Below are 26,795 nucleotides of genomic sequence, written 5' to 3'. Positions count from 1 at the left end.
CAATGCCATGGCTAGTCTGCAAAGGGGGTATGAGTGTGTGCCCCCCTGCTTATGTACCACATAGCCATGGTATTGTCCGTCTTTATCAGTAGTTGTCCTGGATGACGTAAGTCCTTGAAGGCTGTCAGGGCATTTTGAACAGCTAACATCTTTTTTTGGTTGATATGCAGAAGCATTTATTTTTGGGTCTATATGCCCTGAATGCATCTTCCCACCAAGTGGGCCCCCCATGCATAGTCTGATGCATCTGTAGTTAAGGTATGGCTGGCAGGGGGTAGAGTGAAGGACCGTCCCATGTTTTGGTGACATGCCTCTGCCCACCAAAGAAACTCCTCTTGTAGGCAGGGAATGAAAGGAATCATTGTTTCAAGACTGTGACAATGTTGACTGCATAAACTTTTTAGGTACCACTGTAGTTTCCTCATATGCAGTCTTGCATATGGAATCATTAGAATGCAGGATGCCATGAACCCCAAAGCCTGCAGAATTTGTCTTGCAGATAACTGAGTTTTTCTTGCCATCTGTTTGAAGTAAATAGTCAGTTGCCTTTGTTTGTCTGGCGTGAGGAAAGCCATCAGGGCAGTTGTATTCAAGCTTGCACAGAGGGGTACCAGTTGCGATTTCTTTTCGTTTATTGTGTACCCTAGGCATGTTAGAAGCCTTTTCACAAACGCCAGATGCTGATGAAGAATGTTCTTGTTCTCTGCTTGAATGAGACAGTCGTCCAGGTAAGGATAGATTTGTATACTTCTTTGTCTGCAAAATGCAATTACTGGTGCCAAGCACTTTGTAAAGACCCTGGGAGCAGTAGATAAGCCAAAGGGAAGTGCAGAGAACTGGTAATGCATAATGCCAGCCTTGAAACTGAGGTATCTTCTGCACGATTCCCTTATTGGAATATGCAGGTATGCCTCTTTTAAGTCTAAAGTCACTAGCCAAGCGTTCTTGCCCAGCATGGGCAGAAGCTGCTGCAAAGTTAGCATTTTGAATTTTGGAATGTCCAGGAATGTGTTTAAAATTGATAAATCCAGTATTGGGTGCCAGGCCTTGTCCTTTCTGGATACCAAGAACAGTCTTGAGTAAAACCCTTGTCCTTTTTCCTGTTCTGCAACTTGCTGAATAGCCCCCATATCCATGAGGGACGTAACTTTCTGTGCCTTTGCCCATTGATTTTTTGGCAGATCTGGCCAACTGTTTGGAATTGGCAGAGTGTGGAAGTGGAATCTGTATCCCTGGGATACTATGTTTAAGACCCACTTGTCCTGGGTTATTAACTGCCAGTTTTGAGCATAAAGTACTAATTTTCCCCCTAAGGGAGCTGCCAAAAGATATGTGGTTGGTGATGGCAGAGGAAAGTCATTGAGACTGTTTACTGTAAGGTTCCGTTTTATTTCCTCCAGATTTGGAGGTAGAGGCACCCCATTGCTTTGACCTGTAAGAATCCTGTGACTGGCAATCTAGAACCTTTAGGGCACCTAGAATTGCCCCGTGGAGCTCTGTCTGGCACAGGAAAGGACCAATTTTTTGTAGGCCAGTGTCTACTGAATCTTGGTGGCTGCACTTTTAAGAAATCTTTTACAGTTTGCATAGACTTAGCTTTGTCTTCCATTTTCTTTAAAACCTCTTCTGCCTTAATACCAAACAGAGTATCATGCTGTAAAGGTGCATCCAGCAATTTAGCTTTAACATGATCAGGCAAATTTTGCTCTTTTAGCCAGGCATGCCTTCTAATCACAGATCCAATAACTGCGGCCCTGCAGGAGGCCTCTAAGAAATCAAAACCACATTGCAAAGTATGCTTTCCAACTTGTTCTGCTGCATGCATTAAATCCTGCAATTCTTTATTTTCTACACATTCAGAAATCAACATCATTTTCTGTTTCAGTAATCCCATAACATGCTGCTGATACTTAAGCATATGAAACTGGCAGTTTAAGGCCCTAATTGCCAAGGTTGCAGATGTATAAACCTTCTTTCCCCATCTATCCAGTGCCCTGGAATCTCTATCAGAGGGGGTAGGATTTTTTGCTGTTGAGGCCTTTACACCTTTTAGACCCAGTGAAATAGTTTCAGGGTTAGCAGCAAGGTTTTTAAATAGAAATTTGTGTGAGTCAGGAACCCTGTAAAATCTGTCTGGCTTGCTAGGAGCCGGAGGTAAGGAGTCTGGAGTCAAGCTTGACTCCAAAAACACATCATCCACAATGTCTAAAACACGAAGTATGGCTAAAGGCCTATGCTGAGGGAGAAGAAGGAAATCCCTAAGCCTCTTTTTTTGATTCTGAGAAATCTTGACTCTCCCAGTGAAAATACTTCCTCAAAGTATGCAAGGTTTCTCCAAAGGAATAATCTTCAGGAGGAGATGCAGACGGTATAGATTCCTCTGCATCAGAATCCTCATAGGGTGGTATAGAAAATTTCTGATCAGAAGAGGAATCAGAAGAAAAAGAAACCTGATCTGAAGATTCATAATCAATGTCTTGCCTAGGCCTTTTATCAGGAGGAGGTTGGGAAGCCCTGATCAAGGTAATTAGGTCTTCAGCCATTTTGATCATCTGTTTTTTGGGCATAGAGGCCTGAGCACATGGCTCATGCGTTATTTTTTTTAGCTTTAGAAGTTGCTTTTGTCTTTGATTTTGAAGCTGGCATCGGTTTTATTTAGAAATGTTGAGGCCTAAAGACACCCTCAGAAGCCGGTGCCTGCTCAGTGGCTCCGGACTCATCCGAGGGAGAGACATCCGCGGGTACAATACTTTGAGAATCTTGCGGCGTGCCGGACTCCACATGGGTCTCGGTAGAGGCCTGCGACTCGAAAGTAGTGGGTATCAGGGGCTGCGAAAGTGCCTGAGTACCGGCGAACTGGCGACTGGCTTAGGAGAAGCTTCGTCTGTGTTGGACCTCTCCGGTCAGTCTCTGTCCTTTCCTTTGTGTTTTTTGTGAACTCCAGTAGTCGGATTGCTATCCAACGACATTTCAGGATAGTTAAATCTGTTTCCAAAATATTTTGAACAAAGATATACTGACGCTTAACAGTGCATTGCTTAAATCTAGCAGAAAACCGACAGCTAGGCACGTTGTGATCAGGGCCTAGGCAAGGAATACAGTACAAATGGAAATCCTTATGAGGTATTTGCTTCCCACAAGTAATGCAATTATTATTAACTTTTACTGACATTGGTAAGGAGCAAGAAAAAGTTTCCCCAATGGGGTACTTAGCTTTAGTGAAGACTTTGGTTCTGAAACTTGAATTTGAAAATTTCAGGAGTCGACCGACCGGCACTTGCAAACTGCTTCTGCTTCGGGCACTGCGCGGCAAGAAAGACTGAAGAAAATGGCGTCAGCTGCATCTTTTATACCCCTGGCGCACTGACGTCAGGGAAGAGGCGACAGCAACCGACGCCGGACCTAGACTTTGGAATTCAGGCCGACTGAGAGCATACCCAAATGTAATGACTGCAACAGTGAAACACGAAGAACATCCCCTTTTTTCCCATTTTTGCATATGGGGTCAGCGTGTCACTTCAACAGTGACAACCATCTACAGTCAAGGTTTGTACCACTGGGTGGCTAGCCATGCTACATTAGCTCTTCCACACCACTTACCTGCATGGACACTCACATCTATGGCCAATTTAGTGCGTCTAATCCACATACAGCATATATGTGTTTATATTTGCTGATAAATATTCATTAAAAAGTCAAAACTATTGCTATACTTTTATGCACAACAACCTTTGGCAAGGCTAATTTAGGATGCATACATAGTGCATCTGTAACAACTTAAAACACCTACATACCATGTCATTAGATTCTGTTTAATAATTAATGTATCTTACATTTTATAAGTGCCATTTTGAATATCATTTTTCAAGACATAACCATTTCATCCCACTGTAAGATGGATATAAACACCCGATTACTGTTATAAGTTAATAAAATGGTATAAATCAAGATACAAATATATGCGTAGTTACAATAAGCTACTATTACATACAAAGACTTGTCTGTATGAAAAAGTTACATAATCAGTTGAAAACTTGTAACAAAAACAGTTTTGTGTTTGCCATCTTTTCTGTAATGCATAGAAGGTACAGAAAAATCCTCGTCTGCATCAGATAAAGAAATCACCTGAAATCCTGTCCTTCTGATGAGATGTTAAACTAAGGTCCTAGCTACTTGAGTTTGTAGTAGCTCAGATGGATGCAAAAGATCTCACAGCACCTAGGGAAGCTCCTGACACCCTGGTCAAACTTACGCTAGTAGTTTAAAGGGTCTATATTAGATGATCGAACTTTCAAAAGTTCGACTGTCATATGGTCGACACCATATGATTGAATTTTTGGAGTTAGTATATTTAAAGAGCGGGGGGTGTGGGAGATGCTTAAAAAGCTCAGGTCGGTTATTTGTGTAGTTTATTTTTTTTACTAGATTTTCAAACTTTTAAAAGTTCGATCATATGGTGTCGACCATATGACAGTCGAACTTTTGAGAGTTATATATAGACCCTAGTTTAAATACTACCTTCGGTCTCCTCTGAAAAGAGGCCATTAACCTAGTGAGACTAGCTCAATCAAAGGATAAATAAATACATTGTACTCTACATCCATCACTCCTTTTTCAAGACAAACACTTTAAATGGAGATGATAAAAAGGCTCTTCATTTATTATGTTGTTTTATTTACCTTTAAGAGTTACAGAAATTTTATTGTTTTCTCCAACTAAGTATCCGCAGGGTAGCAACTCTGGTGTTGAGGCACTGTTTGTTCGTTTGACTTCACCAATGCTGTAGCCATGAATACTGTCCGAATTTAGACCAAGATGGTTTACAGGATCCACATGGACAATATACTCCTGTTAGGTTGCACCACAGACAATTAAAAAGAAAGAAATTGACATTTAAGTAAATAACATATTCTTGTATGTTGCACCACAAAAGTATAATGAAACCAAAAACACACATTCAGGAATGTCATGCTGCCACAATAAAATAAAAAAATATCCACGTCTACATAGATAACATGTATGTGTGTCTATGCACATATGCATATGTGTATGTGTATGTTCACCACCATATTACAACTGGATCCTCATTTAAGCAGACAATAATTTAATACAGCAAGTTATGCTCCCATACTAGAATTCAAAAATATACAGTTTAAGGGAGATAAATTCTTCTCCATTATTCTGTCACAACACAATTAAAGACTCTACCTTTAGAAGCAAACTGGGCCTGTAACCCAGAGTTTGGTGGATTGGAAAGGGGATAAGGCAATGACTGGCCTGCTAAACCGCAAAGTGTGCGTTTGAGTCCCGACTGGGCTGATATAATATTTTCTTTCATTTTTCTTTTTCTTTAAGCACCTTTAATAAATTATCACTTGTGACACAGACAAACTTACATTTTTATAAAAGTAATCAAACCATATTAACAAGTTCACACATATTATATATCATATAGTGAAAGCAAAATTACATAAATTGTTCAGTTGCTGCCTTCTCTTGAACCTCATTCCACCTCCAAAACATTTTTCTGCATGTATTGCTCCCACATTTACTCATGCCCTTTTCAAAAGATCTCTCTTCCCGTTCTTTTATCTCTGTTATAAGATTTTGATTTCTGCTTTCTAGTAATTGCTTTTTGGCAGCCACCAGAATTAAACTCGGCAAAGCCTTACTAAGTCTAGGCACTTCCGATTCTGTATCCCAGTTAAAAAAAATGTCGGTACTTGCATATTATTGCAACCACGTTGGGAACAGCCCACTCTTGATATACTGACATGCCCTTCATGTGGTGACACAGTTTCAAAAATCATGAATGCCTTTCACCTAATTCTAGATAACTGCCAGACACTGATTTTTGGCAGTTTCTTAAAAGATGATAATATCCTAGTCTAACATTTAACTTTTCATGAGACAGGATATTAAACTCCTGGTTTATCAAACAGCTATGTACATAACATTAACAGGCAGGGACAGAGGTTAAAAGATGATAATATCCTAGTCTAACATTTAACTTTTCATGAGACAGGATATTAAACTCCTGGTTTATCAAACAGCTCTGTACATAACATTAACAGGCACGGACAGAGGTTAAAAGATGATAATATCCTAGTCTAACATTTAACTTTTCATGAGACAGGATATTAAACTCCTGGTTTATCAAACAGCTCTGTACATAACATTAACAGGCAGGGACAGAGGTTGAGGGCGGGGCAGCAAAATCTGTACAGAAGCTCTAACTTTTTGGGAACCTATTAAAAAAAGATTACTTTTACATAACATTTCTGTTTGGAAGCTCGGTGGTTTCTAAATCATTTGTAAACTTCACAGATGGGTTGTAGATTTAATAAAAGTAGCTTTTTTACTGTCTTTATGACAGTCGCACCAAACTCGGATGATCTGAAATAGTCATCAAGTACTGCATTTACAGTCTCCTCCTTTTAGTTAAAAAAAAACAAAAATCACTGGCCATATGTATAACATATAAAGTATCTGAATTAAAGAGACCCAACCACGTTCCAAACATCTCATGGATGTACACGCAGTGCTGAAAAACCACAATAAGCAGGTCACAGAGAACATAACTACCCAAACTGGTAGTAATAAAGACAGTAAAACTGAAGTGATTTTTTATATGTGAGTACCGTTGTTTGTTTTCAGAGTGATATTTAATATCTGTCCCAATTTATGGGACTGATTCCCACATTCTGTCATGCTTTGTTCAGGATTTTTGTGCAAGGTCAAGGTAGGCTGCTCAATGCCAGAAGTCTAAACCTCATGATGCACGCCCTCGAAGCCCTCCTCAGTATGGAGAACATCGATGTCTGTGCAGTGACTGAAACCTGGTTCAAGGCTCCTGAGAGCACCCCATTACTATCAGGTTTTACCTCATATCATGCTTTCCGGCCCCAAAACTTGGACCGAACCACAAAAGGAGGGGGAGTATCCATTTTCATCAAAGATACCCACACCTCCAGGTTAGTGGCAACGCACCAAGCATCGGAGACTATCCAGGTGCAACTAACCATAGGCAAAACTGCCTTACAGTTTGTAGCATGCTACAGACCACCCTCTCAAACTCAGGAACCCCACACAGCCTTCCTGAAGACACTGGAGAGTATGAATGTCTCTCCAAATACCATCATTTTGGGAGACTTCAACTACCCAAACAGACTGGGAACATTACTCAAGCCCCAACACCCTAGCCCAAAGGTTCCTAGAATTCATAAACTCAAATGCAATGGAACAACTAGTCACCATTCCCACAATAGGAGACAATATACTAGACCTGATCATCACAAACATGGGGACAAAATGCTCCACACCGGAAGTATATCCCTCTTTGGTAAGATCAGACCATAAATTAATCTCACTGGAAATCCACATCCTGCCCCCACCCCCTGCACAAAAGACCACAGTGAAGAACTTCTCAAAAGCCAACTTCACACTTTTTAAGACTGAAATGGTCCTTCAAGGCCCCTGGGCCAGTGGAAACCACAACCCACACTGCTGAATCCTTTGCAAATGCCTTCTATGGGCACCTTCAAGAATGCATGGATCATGCAATCCCAAATAAAACCAAGACCCATTCCCCCAAAGGCAGGCGCCCGGTCTGGTGGACCCCAGCCATAAACAAACTTTACAACAGGAGGAGGAAGCTACTACATGACAGAGCAAAATCCCTAAAAGGGAAGGCATCTCTGATCTTTACTAGCAAAAAACTATGATCACTCATAAAATCATCCAAGGCCAACTTTGAGAGAAAAATCGCAAAAGACACAAAAGACAATCACAAGGCCTTCTTTAGCTATGTTAGAAACCTGGGTGGAAACTCCCAGATATGCTCAGAGTTAGTCCAAAATGACACAAAATACACTGAACCCACTGACATTGCCAACATTCTGGCAGACAGGTTCAGTGCAAATTTCTCCTCCCCCTCCCCCCCAAAAGGAGAAATAACTATCCCAGCAGAGTGTAGCCTCCCTAACATCTCAGATGCCCACGTGAGAGCTGCCCTCTCTAAAGCTAAAAACACAGCATCAATGGGACCGGATGGTGTCCTGGGCTGTGTGCTACATGAACTCCAAGAGGAACTAAACCCACACATAAGGCTGCTGTTTAATCTTAGCCTTACTACAGGATACGCACCCAAAGAGTGGCGTACGGCAACAGTGGTCCCACTTCACAAAGGCGGTGCTTCTATGGACCCTGGAAATTACCGCCCCATAAGCTTGACGAGCCTGGTCTGCAAAGCTATGGAGAGGATCATTATGGAACTCATAAACAAAGACATTGGGGACCTACAGACATTGGATCCTACCCAATTTAGCTTTGTCAAGGGCAGATCCTGCCTTTTGAACTTGGTCGACTTTTTTGAAACAGTCACTAAGGCCATTGATGAGGGTAAGACAGTTACACAGCCTACCTTGACCTTGCAAAAGCCTTTGACACAATACCCCACTCGGGCATCATAGACAAACTCACCAGCTTAAATGTAAACCCATATGTCACAAGATGGGTTGCAAACTGGCTCAAGGACAGAACCCACAGGGTCAGAGTTGCTGGAGCTATGTCAGACTCTAAGCCAGTTTCAAGCGGTGTCCCACAGGGCTCAGTCCTGGGACCCCTCTTGTTCGGCATTTATTTTTCTGAGGTACAGGCAAACATAGGAGGATTGTGGCTGACAAAGTTTGCAGATGACAGCAAACTGGGCGCCATAATTGATACTCCAGCGGACACAAACATCCTTCAGAGATGCCTCATAGAAATGGATAATTGGTGCCAGAGCCATGGCCTTAAGCTGAACGCCAAAAAATGTATAGTCATACTCTTTGGGAAAAACAAGGTACCGACAAATTACCACATAGGTGGTAATCCATTAAGTACGGAAGAGGTAATCAGGGACCTAGGGACCCAGGTTGAAAGAAACCTCTCATTTGACACTCACATTGCCAAAGTGGTTAGGAAGACCTTCTATATTGCCCACCTTATCATGAAGGGTTTCACATCTAGATCAAGAGAGGTCATTGTGCCCCTGTACTCTTCTCTTATCAGGCCAATGATTGAGTACAATGCCCCATTTGGGATGCATCTCACCCGACACCTGCATCAGTTGGAAAAGACCCCAAAAGTTCCTCAGCAAGAGGATAAAGTGTCTTAAACATATGTCATATGCTGCCCGACTGAAAAAACTCCAGCTATATTCAGTTGCATACCGCCTACTCAGAGGTGATCTGTGCCTGACGTACAAAGCCATGTCCAATCCGGAATTAATGGACATGCTCCATCTCAGAAAATCCAAATCCATCAGAGCCACGAGAAGAAGAGACTTAAACCTCAACACAGAAATAAATAGGACGTGCTGGAGGGACAGATTCATAACCCAGAGGCTCCCTACACTCTGGAACAGAATCCCAGTCCATGTTAGGCAGAGCCCCTCACTGACTCTATTCAAGAGAAATCTCGACGAGTGGATGGAAGATCATAGGTTTACCCTGGGGGTCATCTCTGTGTCACTACTAGACAGAGGCACAGTAAACTAAACCCTAAAAGGGCATAGTATTCTCATCCTAAGGGGTGGTGAAAGCCACACACACTCTGGTTAGGCTTATAAATGCCCTAGGGCAGATATCCTAGTACGAACCTATGAACCTATAAGAGGTTGAAGGGTATGCAGCTATCCATTATTTTACTGAATGTCAGTAAGGCCTCAGAGACCAGCTACACAGCTTTCCTTTTCCCACAATACTATTTGTTGATAATGTCTCCAAGTATTGGAAAATAAACAACGGCACTAGCATATAAAAAATCCCTTCAGTTTCCCAATTTTTATGACTACCAGTTGGAGTAGTTATGTTATCTGCGATCTGCTCATTGCAGGTTCTCAGGACTGCATGTACATCTGTTAGATGTTTGGAACATGGTTGCGATAATATGCAAGTACCAAAATTTCCTTAGTTATACTCATTTGCTTGCCCAGAATAACTACTCTGCAGGGAACGTTTAATTACACTCCAAGAACACATGCTGTCAGGTACCTCCTCATTCCTCATTACTCCTACATTTGCCATCAACCCGAGGAAAAATTCTTTGGAGTCTGCTTGGGGTATCTATGCAAACACTTCCAGGCAAAAATCATAAATCTTTTAGATTTTGTTGCATATTTGGAAGCAATACATATGTCCTCCCATTGTTTCTTTGTAAACTGTACATCTAATCCCTCTTCTCACTTATTTCTGACCTCTTCTGACTGATTCCTATAGTCTTCATACAAAATTTTATATGCCGTACTAATTATTCCTTATTTAACAGCAGGTTCTGTTCTAGATTAAATTAAAAAACTAAACCAGTATGGATCTTTCATTTAGGATTCCCCATCTCTTTCTCTATGTCCAATACTTAGATATTAATCCCTGATAGGGAAGGCAATCACTAGCCTGCAATCCAAATGTCTTCTTGGCCTCTTCCCACTCTGTTACCTTTCTCTCTCTAATTATTTGTTTCCTATACCTTAGTTCATTTCCCAACTTCCTCCAGTCAGTTCCAGTCCCCTCTTGCCTATTCTCTGTACCCCTAACTGCAGTCATCCTCCAGTGAGTTCCAGTCCCCTCTTGCCTATTCTCTGTACCCCTAACTGCAGTCATCCCTATCGGTACAATCTCCTTTCTCCATTACTGTGTGGGTTTAGTTCTTAATATACGTTCTGGTACTTTATAAATATAACATTTTGTATGACTATTGTTATTCACCATAAGGATCTGCATCCAAAATCACATACATAGACACATAGGCTGATATAACCTTGATACAAGTAGAACTTTTTTTTGGGGGGTTGGCAAAAAGGTTAAGATGTTTAACTCACCTTAGAAAAGAAATTGGCTGGGCTTAAAATGGCCTGCAATGATATCTAACCTAATACTTATCTATGAACCTATTTAGGCCAATGATGATACAGTCTAGTACATTACACCACCATATTCTAATTAGGGAGTCACCATTTAGGCAAAAGATGACATTCTTGCACTTTTCACCACCACTTTATTATTAAAGCTTCCATATTTTAGGCTACTGGTAACATTCCTGAAGGCTGCATCATCAAGGTATATGTAAAGAATCTACCTTTTAGGCAAATTACAACATATTCATGTATAATTAAACTGTCACTTTTCAAATACAGACCTCTTCCACCCCTGAAATGCCTTCTGATATTTTAACCAGGCCAATGAGTACCTAACCAACACAATCCTTCAACTTCATGACAAATTCTTTCCCTTAATCTTAACACTATACAAAGCAAAAACAAAGCACATTTGCTTACAAAAGGGCTAAATGCCCTTCTTGCTCTATGACATGAAGCTTAGCCAAACTGGAAACAAAACCCTTGCCCCCCAGGGAAGCAGGGCAATTTAACCCTGAACGATTTGACCCCAATGCAACTGGTTATACATTCATACTAAAATTTACATTTATTCTATATGACAACAGTAACTGGACAGTTTGACCCCAATTAAATTTAATATCAGCTTTGTAAAACTTAATATTTTAATCAGAAATTTTACATAGAAAGTTTATATATTATTTAATATTTTAAACATTAAAATCTTAAGAAATTAACAATATTATTTTATGTAGCTCTAATGGTAATTTTTAACATATTATTTATTAAGTAAATATAACTAATTTAATTACAGTTTTTAACACGTTAACTATCAAAAAGCCTGATGTAGAAAGACATCATCTTTTGACTTAGCTTTTCTGCCTTGCTTCATAGGAATCCCCAGTAGTGTGCTCGCATTCCCCTCAGCAAAAGTTACATCCTGTGTCTTGGCCAACCTCCAATCAACCCAAGGCTGTCTCGTTGCCCTGCACTGTGAGACCCTGCGTCGGTGGAATACTAAAGTGCTTTCAGCTACACTAGTTCCCCTCAGCAAAAGTTACATCCTGTGTCTTGGCCAACCTCCAATCAACCCAAGGCTGTCTCGTTGCCCTGCACTGTGAGACCCTGCGTCGGTGGAACACTAAAGTGCTTTCAGCTACACTAGTGTATGTTAGAGTTGTATTTAATCTGTCCTCCAAACTGAAGACTGTTTCCCCTTTCACTGTACGTGTGCACACTACTGGTCCGTCCCCCCCATTTCTCTCCTCCTATAGTACTCCTAGGTCAATTACTTAAAACGGTTACCTGTGTACCTGCAGCCCATAGTTTACCTGTGTACCTGCAGCCCATACTTTTGTTTTTCCCTGCAGAGGTGGGGGTCCTTTTCACCCCTCTGTACTAGATTAGTAGTATAACATTGTAGTTATTAGGTAAACACTGCACCACACTGACCTGCAATTAACTTAGCTTGGTTTTCTTGTTTTCTTTTTAGCAGCTGGCTTAGTCCAGTTTTTCTGACTCTCATCCTTGCATTACTTTGTATCTATCCCTTCCCCCACCTTGAACCTGCATACATCCCCACCCACTTCTGCTTAATTACACAGGTATCAAAAAGCCTGATGTAGAAAGGCACCATCATACTCCTAAAGTTTTTTTACATTTAAGTGCATCCGGGTGTTTCCCTCCCTGCTGCAAAGTTAAAGAATAACCACCTGCTAACCCGAAGACCCCGTGAAGCTGACTTCTTGCCCTGGCTTCATAAAGCTTGTGTGTGTTTGTTCTTGTATGTTGCAAAGTACCTTTTTGCTACCTTTCTGTAGTGCCTATAACTGCTTGTTAACTGTCCGGTGTGAGATTTAGTAGCCTACCGCAGACCCAAACCCACCTCCTCCCACCACCCTTTTGTCCCCTCATCCTATATCTTATCCCTTGGAATAGCTTCTTGCCTACCTCCCCCAGTTGCTATTACTCCCCTGACCAATAGGTGGCAGTCTTTACCTACACTATATTCTAGCATTAAAACTAACTATCCCTCAGGTACTACACCCATTCTTTGGCATTTCAGTACAATTCTAATCCCCCTCTCTGCACATGAAATCCTCACTCTCGCTTTATTAAATTATCTACACATATCTGATAAGCTTATATACTCTGCTCCCCAGTTTTCACTATAGTTACTTCTGTATTACTCCAAACACGAAAGACAGCTGATTGTCTTTTGGCTGAACTTACCTTTCTGCTCTTGCCCGCTCCGTTCGCCCTGTGGGCTCACTCCACTCCCCTACCGTACACCCCTAATTCCCACCCAACCCCAGGACACCTATCCTTATACTGCTAGAAGCCACACCCCCACCCCACGACAACCAATAGCTCGACATATCTTGTTTCATACTCAACCATCTGTTACTAATTTACTCTCACCTTCCACTATCTATACTTTCCTCATTAGACAAAGCCTCCTCATATTTGCCCTTCTATAACCCCTTATTTTCTCATTACTTACATTCCCACATTCTCATTATGTCACCCCCTGGCTTACTAAAACTCACTAATTTCCTCCTCTTGCCCATAATTCTTTTCACTCGACTTCTATCTCATAGCCTCACAGGCTATGAATTCCTAAACTCCTTTCAATTTCAACACTCCTTTAAACAAACTTCCCCTTTCTATCAGCCTCACAAACCCACATTAACATTACATAATCTCTACCCTTATCTGCCCATATAAAAATCTAACAACCCTAATAAGGTACTAGTAGCTACCCTAAAGTCCAACAACAAATCTGGAGATAGCTTGTTTTCAAACTCTATGGTAACTTCAACTGAACTAACAGCCCTTTCTTCTACCCCACTTTTCAAGAAGCAATTAAGAATCTTCCTTACAGCCCAATGGCTTTGCCCATGCACAAATCCTGACTGACACTTTCTCCCCTAACAAGACCATTCTTTACTATCTATCTTTAACATGCTATTTCAGGTGCTCTGATATTCTCTATTAATTCCTACTGTAGTAGCTCACCTCCTAAGGTTTGATAAACTTTATAAACAACGTAAAAAAAAATGTTTTATCAATCCTTTTACTCAAAATTTTTAACTTAGTCGGGTATGTTAGTTTGCTACTGTAACAGTACTATATAAATGTTCCTGTATTTGAAATGTTTTACCTGACTGACATTATCTGTATTGTACATGGTCAAGATTTCTGTCTTTTAAATTGTCTTAATGTGGAGCTTTTCTCCCCGGGCCTCCGCTGAAAATGGACATGCATGCAGTCGAACTATCCCTTTCAACAAATGTAAAATAAAATAAATAAAATTAATCAGTTTAACAGAACATATAGAAAAATACATATACATACATGTACATATAGAAAAAAATTCCAGCTTTACTCCGTTGCATATCGCCTACTCAGAGGCGATCTCTGCCTAACATACAAAGCTATGTCAAACTCAGAGCTGTTGGACATGCTCCACTTAAAGAAATCCCAATCCCTCCGAGCTACATACTCTAGGGACCAAAACCTTGTCACCACAATAAACAGAACATGCTGGAGGGATAGATTTCGGTCCCAGAGATTTCCCATACTCTGGAAGAAACTACCTACCTATATCAAACAAAGCTCCTCGTTAGCACTCTCCAAGAAAAATGTTGATGATTGGAAGGGAGATAGGAAATTCACCCCGGGGATCACTTCTGTGGCTCTGCTCAACAGGGGTACAGGAAAATAGTTTTCTTGGGTGGCGAAAGCCAGGGTACTTTTTTGGCTAGGCTTATATAGGCCCTAGGGCCAACAGCCTAGTACCTACCTATGTGCCTATATGCACAAGTGTTATTTTTTTTTTTCTGGCGCAAATTGTCTTGAGATTAAAAGATTTCTGTTCTTGCCATTTTATTAGGGACCAGCAGGTGGCACTAGTGTCAAAAGTTTAGTGTGCTGTGGTGTAACTGTAGTTTTGATTTGTTTTTCCTTCCTAAGAATAAATACATCATGGCTTGTATGGGAGTATTACAGAATTGTAGATCAAGATGGTAAACTTAGGTAATTCTGAATTTATTTATATGTAACAGCAGTTGTTTCTATGACATTATGATGGCCATCGACATTTTGAAATTTATGATCTCATTGCTATGTAGGTATTCCTGGAGTTTCAGTATGTTCTGTTGTTCCGTGACTGAAACTACTGTAACTGAAGTATTTTCATCTGCCTTTAAGGGTTATAAGTTGTTTTAAAGATATTTAATGCGATTCATATTTACCTTTGAAATGTGTTAATGCAAGGGTCAAAACGTCCTGTACCCTTCCCCAGAAATGCACACCTGAAACACTCAACTCTGCAAACTATCTAAAACAAGCAATACAAAGACAAAGTTAGCTTTTTCAAATCATAACAATATTCCACATCGGCTCTAGGTGACCTGATTACACTAACTGATTGACCTGCATTAATACAATAACCCAAACTCATTAAATGATTACTCCTGATGCGATAACCGACCCCACTGATTACTACTGATAACCCAAACAACCCAGTTGATTACTACTGATGTGACAACATGACACCACTTATTACTTCTGATGCGATATCCAGACCCCATAGATTATGATTACTATGGATGCGATACCCCAAACCCCATTGTTTAATACTTTATGTGATACCCTGACCCCATTGAGTAACATTGATGTGATACCCCGACCCACTGATTACTACTGACATTATACTCCAAACCCCAGTGTTTAATACTTATGCTGATTAATAGAGATGTGATACCACAACCCCACTGAATATTACTGATATAATACCCCAAACCCCATTGTTTAATACGTGTGATACACCGGCTGCATTGACTACTACTGATGTGATACCCCGACCCCACTGGTTACTACTGATATGATACCCAGAACCATGTAAAAATGTCACTGCTATTGGTCCCCTTTGCCATTTTTAAATGGTTTGGGGTATCATATCTGTAGTAATCAGTGGGGTCATTGATTACTGTTGTGGTTGTAATAGCATATGGGAAAATTCCCAGAGCTTTGTAGATACTGTGGGAGGAGAACTGAGTAACTAAGATAGTGTCTGAAATTCCTTGATAGAAATAGCAAAACCAGCTCTAGACCTAGAGAGGGCATTAATCTTACAATGCTTAGTAGAAGTGTGAATGGAAGTCCAAGTATGTTGTTGTGTCTTTCGGCTTATCCCGGTTAGGGGTCGCCACAGCGGAACTCCGGTCCGCTAATGTTTTGGTAGTGGATTTTTACGTGCCGAGTTACCAGCCCTGATGCACAACCTTCAACGAAGGCACGGTCATTCACGCATGCCTCCACACAGAAGACGCTCTAGCTGACAATCGAACGGAACAATGCCTTTCTGCGAGGCGACAACGCTACCGCAGCACCACTACCGCAGATCTGAATATCTGCTTCTAAAATGGATCTAAACCTAGACCCTTAGAAAAAGGTGCCAGAAGAAGCAACAGCTCTAGCTGAGTGGCCCTTTATGTGACCAGAGAGACCATTACCATGACACTTTTAGCAAAAGGAAATGGCCGAACAGATCCATGTTGATATTGTTTCTTTGCAGACTGTATAATCCAACCTGATCTCCTGAAAGGAAAGAAAAAGTTAAGACTTCTGGTAAGATTTTACCTTGTCAAAACTAAACCTGTCTGTGGATATCTGAAGAGTGCAAGATTACTTCACCTTTGTTCTGAGGAGAGAAAATAATCTGAATGTTGGTAAACAAATTTAGAGAGCTCATTAACTTAGGCAAAAAGGAAGGGTTTGTTCTGAGAGTTATCCTATCCTTAGAAAAATAAGAAATGCAGCAGCTTTCAGGGCTTGCAGTTCTGAAACTCTTTTTGATGGGGTAAGTGCTATGAGAAAAATTCTGTACTTGGAAAGCAAGTCTAAGGGAGAAAGAGAAGGCAGGTTCAGAAGAAAGTAGTGTTATGTTTTTTTTTTAGAAGAAAATTCAGGTTCCAATGAAGGGAAACATCTTTTTGGTGCCCTGATGTGAAGGATGCCTTTACGAACTGCTTGACCTCAAAACATGCAGGCAAAGTGGATCCAAAGGTAGGCAGGCAGAAATTGTAGACAAACTTGTTTTTATAGAATAATATACCATCCCTGAATTGAGCAGCTGAGACAAGTATGAAGGAATGACAGGTATGGCCTTTTGATAAGCATCTATCTTCTGGCAACAGATAGAAAATCTCTTTCATTTGGAAGCATACGATTTTCGTTTTAAAGGCTTTCTAATCTCCTGTAGAGCTTGTAGCAAGTCCTCAGTCAAAGGTGCCAAAACGGAATCAAAATCAGATTTTATGATTTGTAGGTTTGGTTGAATGAGACAAACCTTGTGTTTTGCGAACAATTCCATTCCATGAGGCAACTTGTAGTGATTGCCCTGGATGAGATGGAAAAAAAACAGTGCTATCTTGGTCAAAAAGGTGTCACCAGCAAGAATTTTGGTTTGTCCTTCTTGGTTTTGAAGATGATTTAGGGAATCAGAGGAAGGGAGTGTGGGGGGGGGGGGGGCAAAGAGGAATTTCTCCTTCAATAAGAAAGACATGGCGGCCATTTTCTAATCCTCCAGGCATGGTACTCTGGAGCAGAACAGACTTAGCTGCCTTATCAGAATGGAAGCAAAGCAATGCAAGTGTAACCCACTGATGGACAACCTGCAGGAAGTAGTCTCTGTTCAACATCCACTTGTGAGGTTCTGCCTTGAATCTGCTAAAGTATCGTTTGGGGGGAATCTAAACTGCCTGCACGGAAGGATTATAATGAACGGCTATGTCCCAGGCATTCAGGGCAAGTCTGCAGAGGTGATAAAATGTTGTTTCTCTCTGCTTATGTACAATATCACAGTGCTGTTGTCTGTCAGTAACAGTTCTGAATCTCCTAGTATTAAAAGCTGGGCAAAGCAAAAAATAATTGGGGATCTGTTCCCATAAATAGGGACAAATTGTAAATACTGCTCAACTTATAATGGTGCCAGAATAAAAGGTCTTGTGTTACCATGCATTTTCTGAAGGATATGAAGTCTGAAACTCAAATGCCCATCATTATTTAGTGAATTCAGTCCTCACTGATTTGCCACAAAAATCCAAAAAAAAAAAAACCCCACAAACTTTATGAGGAAAGGACCAAAAATATGAGGTACAGTCTGGATAGTTGAGTGGTAAGCTGTCAGTAGTCAGACGGGACCTGGAGTCTAAAGATGATACAACGAATGAAGAGCTCAGATCACTTCCATCTGTGACATTTGTGTGACATTTATGTGATCTTTATCTTCTTGCTTTAATCAAACACTCTTGACTTTTATGTTCACAGATGCTGCCACCCATGCCAGGTCTGAGGCATCAGTGCAGAGTTCAAGGACAGGAAACCAGAAAGGGCACACCTGGAATGACTGACCAATATGTTGATGATCCAGCACACACATTCCTTCTTTTTTTCTTCTAAGCATCACTGAATTACCACGTCTAATGTAGGCAAACATACAGGAAAACTTCATTACCATGTTCACAGTAGCAAACAGTTATACAGTCTTATCCAGCATTACAGAGTTTGGTCAATTCCTGCCTTCCCTTAAACCTCAATCCTCCTCCAAAACATTTTTTGGATGTATTGTTGAATAATTTCCATGTTTTTTCTATGTAATTTGCTCCTACCCTTTTTCTAAAGATCTTACTTCCAGTTCCTTATCCTTGTTACAATATTTACTACTTCAAATGCAATTGGTTTAGACTTTGATTTCCATTTTCTAGTAATTGCTGTTTTGGCAGCCAACACCTTACTATATGGTAGGCAATTCAGATCCTGTATCACAGCTCAAAAAAACAATTTCCTCAGTTACACCCATTTCCTCAACTAGTATCATCTAATCTCTCTTCCTAATCTTTCCTAACCTCCTCTGATGGATTCATCCCTGTCCAGTTTGAATTAAAGATTTCTGCCTGTGTTATGTATAGGAGCCTTTACTGGGTTGCTCAAAAATATTCCTTCAAATCAGGTAATCCTAAACTACCTTACTCTACTGGAAAGATCAACTTATCTCACTTGGCTCTTGCCCTCTTCTCGTCCGAGATAAACCCCTTCAAATCCTTACTATCACTATCCATGACGTCTCTGGTTGATGACAAATATGCCTGACTTGTACAAAACAAAAGGGATCAAAAACATTTTCACTGCTTGTATTTTGCCATCCACATCCATAGACAATGGCTTCCAGTTTCTCACTTTTTCTACTATCTTTTGTTTAGTCTCTTTCCCATAATAGAATCCCTTTTAATTGACATGCCTAAATACTTATGTCCCAATAAATATGGGTACTGCTGAACCAATTTATGTGGGCGCACAGTTTACAGCTATAGCTTTTGTTTTATCTTTATTAACTTTATATCTTGGAGAAAGAAAAACTGTCTCAAAATGATGCACTTTCTTGTTTTATCAGGTACAAAATGATATAATCTGCAAATAAAGGCACTTTTCTTGATTTTCATACCTATTATATCCTCAAATTTCTTATCCCCTTTTCTTTCCCAATGATTCTAGATACAATGTAAAAAATAACAAAAGGAGAAAGGACACCCCTGCCTGGCTTCTCTGCTCAGACAACGTATCAAAGAGGAACCCTTCCTCTGTCATTGTTTTCCTCCAATCCCCTCATAAAGCCTCCTGATTAACTTTATTATTGTAAAAGGGAATGCAAATGGTTACATTACCCTACACATAAAAACCCTTACACTGTTGAATGCTTTCTCCGGGTAAGACCCACCAATAACAGTGGTATTTTCTTACATTCTGCTTCCCTCTGGAACATTACTGTTCTATTAATGCTGTCAAATATTGCCCCCCCCCAAAAAAAAAAAAAAACACACTGATGAATATGGATATTGGCAACACCTTTGCCATTCTTTTAGCCATTATAGACATATTTTAAAATCATGGTTTAAAATTGAAATGGGCCTATGTGAAGCTGGGTCTGATGGCACTTTACAGTCTTTAGGTATTACAGCCACCATAGCTTTTTTCCAGGATGTTGGTGCTTCCCCTACTTTTAAAAAACTGTTAAAACCTTCCCGATCTATCAGTTTCTTCACTTCTATCTTCCAAACTTGCACAGGAATACCATCTGCTCCTGGAGACTTTCCTGCAGATTAATAATACATCACCATTGTATCTAATCTCCTCCTATCTTAACTGTTAAATGTTGAACCTCATCTACCTCTAACTTTGGCATACTTAAGTCCTCCATAACTATTTCCAATTGTGCTTTTTTGGCTTCTACATTTCTCTGTTTTATACAAACTTTCATAAAATTTCAGAAATATCTCTAATACCTCTACAGGATCTCTCATTTCTCTTGTTATAGGTTCCCTAAGTTAGGCAACAACCCTTTCCACTTTTTGTTGCTTAAGTCATTGTGCTAAAACTTTTTGTGCTCTGGAGTTATCAAAAAACAGTGGCTTAACAGTAATCTTTCTAAACTCATGTACATTATGCAAGTACTCCCTTATTTTCTCTTTAGCAATCTGCAGTTGCACCTCTTCTTGTTCTGTGAGATTCCCCCTATTTTGCAATACTTTAACATTTGTTAGCACCTCTAAATAATTCTTATTACTTCTTAACCATAACTATCTTTTACTTCTACCCTGTTTTAAACTCCACTTTCATTTTATCCCACTCACTAGTTATATCTTCCCTAATAACTCTGTAATAATTTCCACTACCCACTCCTTTAATTCCTAATTTTTTTTTTTTTACAGAAAGGGTGGGGAAACTCCAGTTTTTCACTTTTACATCATTACCCTACATTTTTACCTCAATTGTTACTGCATAATCTGAAATGTTTTTTGGATGTGTGTTACAGCTACCAATTAAATGCACATGTACCTGGGAAATGTAATTTATGTCTAGTCTAACCCAGTTATTGCACCTTGGAGAACAACATGTAAATTCTCTCCAGGTTCCCACTACTGAATTCACATCTTCTATACCAAACATTTTCAGAAATTTCTTCAGAAATCTATCCTCTTTTTCAATATTTTCCCTTCTAGGCTCTTCTCTATTGCAAATAGAATTCTATTCCCCACCAGTAAGCGATACTCCCTGCTGAAAGCCGATTGTTTTTCCCAATTGTTTTAAAGCTCCATAATAGTAGTTTTAGGTGGAATATAAATACTGCCAGCATAATCCTCCTCCCATGCCAGCAGCCCCTTAGTACTACAAATCTACCATCACCCCCCCCTTTTCTACCATTATCACAGCAGACCTCTCAACCGTACTGAATTCTTTGGTATTTACCAGTTTTGAGGGCAAAATAATGGGGTGCCACGAAATCTCAAGTTGCCCCTTCAATTCCTGAATTTCTTGGGGGTTTTTTGTCGAAGTTGTTGCTGACATCATCACATGCATGGGCGTGCATGATTAAGTCAGCTTTGTGAGGCAGACTGACAGTTTGTCGGAATTCGGCTTAGGGCTTGAAGGGTGTGTCTGTACTCTGTTTCTACCTTTCTACTACATATGTTTGTACGTAGTTGAACAACAGTGGGCGACCAGTGAACAGAGTGGACGACAACTCTTGAACTGTTTTTTGTTTTAATATTTCAGTTATAGATGAACAGTTTTTGTTGCGTGTGGTAACAAAAGTTCTTTGAAGTAGGTGTCTGCTGCTGTGAAAAGATAGACTGCCACAATGGTAAGAACAAAACATTTCACTTCATAACCGTGTGTCTAAAATCCAGGTTACAGTCCTGGGATACATCAACAGGTTAGGGTAGGTGGGTTTCCATTGCAAGCAAACCTGAACTGCTAGTGTGGTTACATGGATGTATCTAGGCTACTTGTGTCACACTGAATTACAGAAGTCCCCCGCATCACCTGGGATAGATGAAGTGAGGGTATTTATTTGTGCATCATAATCACAACATTTCTCCCCTCCATAACACAGAATGAGTCCACGTGTTGTTAATTTTCATTAATGGTTTCTGTGATGCATTGCAGTCCTACAGTTCAGTTGTTCACATGTACTTCTTATCATTCATGTACTTTAATGGAACTTATATTAGACTGCAAAGTTTGTTGTGACAAAAAATAAGTCTTATTAATTCTGTTCAGTTTAAAAAGCCCACTCACACTAATACTAAACTTTTAAGAAATGTGATTACTGGGGGCAGAAAAGGTTTCAAAGGACAGAAGTCTAACAATAAGGGACAGACAAGTAATTCCCAATGACATGTTGCATACACTTGCCCCCCCCCTTGCTTGTTCAGTTGTTGTCCTTCCCCCTCTTTATGTAGCTGTGGGAATTAGTAGGCCTGCGTTTTTCAAGTTTCACTTTGGTTAACTCTTTACCAGTTATGGATGACGAATGTCACGCTGAATTATACACCTATGTATGTTTGAACTCTCTTCAGCTTTTAAATGTTTCATTGGCACCTGATTCGTTAATTTACCTAAATTATAGCTGTTGACAAGAAGTTGGAGATGTTAGGTTGTAGAGAATACTGTATGTTGTTGTTTTGCAAGTTCCATACTTCCTGTAGCAGCACAGGTAGATGCGTCGGTTACTGATAGTTATTTGTGTCTATTTTTTTTTATCTAGAATGTTGTACTGCCCTTCAACTCAATATGTGTCAAAACATGGGTAAGTAAAGTCAAGCAAAAAATTAACAGTTAACATTATTCAGATTTTATTCTTGAGAAAATGTAGGCTGACATAAATCATGGTAGCTGACATGCCTCTCATAGTTGCCTTTCTGAAGTTATAATGCTTCCTAGATTTTGGACCCTCTCTTTTGTTGAAATCTGTTCATATGTCATAACATAACCTTTATTTTGTCTTTCAAAATGCTGATTTTTACTTCACATATTGAGTTTTGTTTGCAAAGTTCTGTATTCTGTTTTTTTTTTGTAATTAGCCACCTATAACCATACCTCTCAACCTCTAATCAGGGCTGTAGCGAGCAAATTCTATTTTGTACTCGCAAGCTCTTGGTGCTAGTTCCCTTGGACACCATACCTCTCAATCTCTCAGAGCAAGAAATCTAGACAAAACCAAAAATGAAGGTGGGACAAAAGCTCAAAAATAAGAAAAACATTTAAATATTGCTCCTGTAAACTCAGACAGTTCCTAGAATTACAAGGTTTACATTATTATGTACTTTCTGAGGGATAGGAAGTCTGAAATTAAATGTCTGCCATTATTTATTAGTGACTTCAATCTTCATGTTTGTATCCCACAATCCCAATGGAGTGGTTCAGGTTACATGATTATGTACGCAAATTGGATGTTAAACAGTGTTCCGATTTTTGGCCAGTTGTACCTATGTTTCATTGGCTTTTGCCCAGATTGTTGATGTTTCCAGGTTGAGAGGTATATACTGGAGGTCCTCTAGCATTTGCCCCTGACACTCTGCTGAATATCCATCCTGAAATCCCTTTCTTTATCAAATTTACATGCTCAGTTCTTTCCAAATGTGTCTCCTGTAGCATTGCTATTTGCACTCTACATTTCTTACTACAATTCAATACTCCTTCCTTTTTGTGCACGTGTGAAACCATTCACTTTCCAAGATAATATGGAAAGTGATGCCATTATGATAAGAAGTTATTACTACCACCTATTGTATAGGACAGCGTTTTAGATGTCTATTTCCAGCTTTCGTGATACATGCACCCACTAATGGTTGGCAGGTTGATTTTTATACAGTTGTTTTCTGCCCTCTCATTTGAACCTATATCACATTTTACAATACTTTTTGTTTTAATAAAAACCCTCAAACAAAATGTCACACACACAGATCCTATTGTCTTAACACACACACACAAAAATATGTGCATTTTTAAATAATGAAGTTTAACCCTGCTAATAGCAATAACCATCCCAAATAAACTGCTGCACACACAGGCATTATATGACCCAACATTAAGATTATCCATGCTAACATGCATAGCAGAGCCATTTATCTATCAGATTTTACTTTAGTTAAGTTGCAGACTAAGTGGAACGGGATGGTACTCCAGCGATTAACAATGCCGTATGAGTATAGGGAGTACTGTGCATTGTTGTTAGGTTGAGTTATGGAGATAAATGACTTGTCAGTGCAGTGTAGAGTTTCTTGGTAATGTAAGGCTGAATGATGAAGTGAAGAGATGGGGAATTTTCAGGGTTGTGCAGTAGTCTGAAGTTTGTAATTAATTGTGAACACATACAATTATTTAGTTTGAGCCAGTTTAGTTGTATTAGAAAGAGGCAGCAATGTGATCTAAACTGATGGCTAGTTGTGAATTTGTCTACTTTACTGTAGCATTGTTCTAGTCTGGCTGAAATATGGGAGTTTAGATTGGTTAGGACTGGAGAAGCATATAACAAAGTGGGGAGTAGAAAAGAAGTTGCTATTATTTGTCTAGCAGAGTCAGTAAGGAGAGTTTTACTCTGTAGAGGCAGCCCAGCTATTGGGGCATCTTCTTTATGGCTTGCTGAAGGTGTACATCAAATTTCAGGTGGTGGTCTATAACAACACCTAGTAATCTGGTGTAGGATAATCATCCTAAATTGGTGTGGTTGGATGACAGTACATTAAAGGTAGTTTTTGGGAGGAGACAGAATTAGGAGTGAATAGTAGTAGTTTAGAATTTTTTTTGGATTCAGGAGTTGTTGTAAGTAGTTTAGCCAAGCTTCTATGGAGAAGAAGGATTTCTGGGTGAGTGTTAGAAGCATGGGTAGTGTCCTAGCAGCACAAAGAGTAGGGTTATCAGCGTACTGTACTGTATAATTGTGCCCTCTTTGGGCACTGTGCTTACGTCATTGTAAAGGAGTTAAACTGTAGTGGCCCTAGCATGTAGCCTACTGGGACACTGATGGACACAAGGAAAGAGGAGAAATCATATGTCATTTCACTGCTTGGGACCTACTGGTGAGGTAACTAAGAAACCAGTTAAGTGAGGAGGATGACAGCCAATAGGAAAATAGTTTAGTTAGGAGAATTTGGTGATTGACTGTGTTGAATGCCTTGGAAAGATCCAGAAATAGGTCTGAGGTTAGAAGACCTGAATTTCTAATGTGATTTATTACATCTACGAACCTTAAAATGGCAGTGGTTGCACTGTGATTTGGTCTGAAGTCATGCTGTGAGTGAAAGATGCAGTTATGAGAAGTAAAACAAGTTTTAAGCTAAAAGTGAATACATCTTTCCAAGAGAGAGAATGGCATCTGGGGTATAGTCTATGAGCTTTGGCTGATGATCTGGCTTTGTGGAGTGGTATTATATAGGAATTTTTTGTAGACACATTTTTCTTGACTATAGCAGTTTATTAGAAATGAGTAAAGATATGCAAGGCTATCTGCAATGAGTCTGAGGTATTCAGATGGAAGCTGGTCAAGGGCAGTGGTGGTTGTCTTATGGGCGAGAAGGTGGTGGCACTGAAGTAAGTACAAAGGTCTATTGTGGCTTCAGTGATTGGAGTGGGATGGACGGATTTATAGTAGTTTTGTTTTGCAGGAGGGAGGTTACTGTGTTTATAAAATATGAATTACATTGTATAGTAATGCTTTGGGAGTTATTGGTTAGGAATGGGCTGGACTGGGTTGATTTTCCAGGTCTAAGGAATGTACTTCTAAGAAGTTTGTTTTTTTTTGGATTATTTGCAATGAATTTTTAGTGTTGCTGTAATAATTTTTTTGTCCCATTTTATGCATTGTTTGCTATGTTTCCTTAACTGCCTATATTGTTGCAGGGATGTTGAGAACTGGTTTGTAATAATGACTTCCAGGCTTTATATCCAAGTTACATCAGCTGATTTTTTTTTTAGTTAACCAAGGGACTGGTTTGTTTTTAACTCTTTTTGCTCTTAATGGTGGTGCCTGCTCTGTTAGGATATTTACAAATATTGTATTAAATGTATGTGCTGCTTTACCAAACAGAAGAGTTTTAAATGGAACCAAGTTGATCTGGAGCAGGTTGGAAGTAAAAGTTAATTTACTGAAGTTATTGAGGTTTCTGTCTGTGTTACAGTGATGAACCTTGTGGGGCTGTTTGGTGTGGATGATTATGTAGCTTAGCTAGTGGTCACTTAGGCTGCTGGGTAGGGTGCCGCATGTAGCCAAAATTGTTTGGGGTGGATTTTAGAATCTAGTCTACAATGGACTCTTTAGATATGGCCTTGTTAATTCTAGTTGGACTTTTGATCAACTGAGAGATGCTGTGTAGCTGAATTTAATTTGTTGGGTTTTCTTGGGCTATCTTTTTCCAATCTGTGCTAACATCGCCTAACAGGAAGGTTACCAGGTTTATGCTGGCTGAGATCCAGGACAGACTCTCTTCCAGGATGGGAATGGTATTACCAGGTGCTATGTACAGACCTGTGACAGCTAGATATTTGAGAGCATCAAGTCTGAGGAGTGAGATGAGAAGTTCATCATTGTTGAAAGTGGGTACGGTATCATGGTAAGTGGAGAGATCTGAAACATTTATGTAGAAAACATCAACTCCACCTGCTTTTTGGTTTGTTCTATCTGGTATGAGTATATTACAACCTGATGGGAATATTGCTGTATTTTTGGTAATTGGCTTTAACCAGGTTTCTGTGGCTATGAAGAGATCAGGGCAGTCCTGGGCTCTACAGATGTGAGATTCTGTGATTTTGTTATACAGACTTCTTAGATTACTGGGTAGTATTTTAAGTCCTAAGTGACTGGAGATGTAGCCTGCTGGAGTTTCAGGATGTGTGGAGGCTGGTTTGGTGGGGTCTGGGGGTCTTGATGACTGGGTCCAGTTTTTTATCCAGTTAGCAATGTGGCTATTGAAAACCACTTATACTTAAGCTTGAGTTTATACAAGATTTTGGATAATTGTGGGTCATGTGCTGCTTGCTTGTATTTCAGGCTGCTAATGTAATTACTGTGGAATGCATT

The 26,795-nt window shown here is 39.9% G+C and overlaps 1 protein-coding gene across 1 annotated transcript in view; it reads right to left on the bottom strand.

The window, feature by feature from the left end:
- Positions 1-26,795, bottom strand: part of LOC122810494 (neuron navigator 2-like) — a 2,968,645-nt gene that overhangs the window by 253,146 nt on the left and 2,688,704 nt on the right. The window contains exon 35 of the mRNA XM_044082075.1: positions 4,680-4,848. Coding sequence (XP_043938010.1) covers positions 4,680-4,848 — 169 coding nt within the window. The remainder of the gene's footprint in view (positions 1-4,679; positions 4,849-26,795) is intronic.

This window comes from Protopterus annectens, chromosome 9.part0, assembly GCF_019279795.1.
Source record: "Protopterus annectens isolate FY-2018-M chromosome 9.part0, PAN1.0, whole genome shotgun sequence".
In the NCBI taxonomy this organism is placed as follows: Eukaryota; Metazoa; Chordata; order Ceratodontiformes; family Protopteridae; genus Protopterus; species Protopterus annectens.
This window is presented reverse-complemented; position numbering and strand designations above follow the sequence as displayed.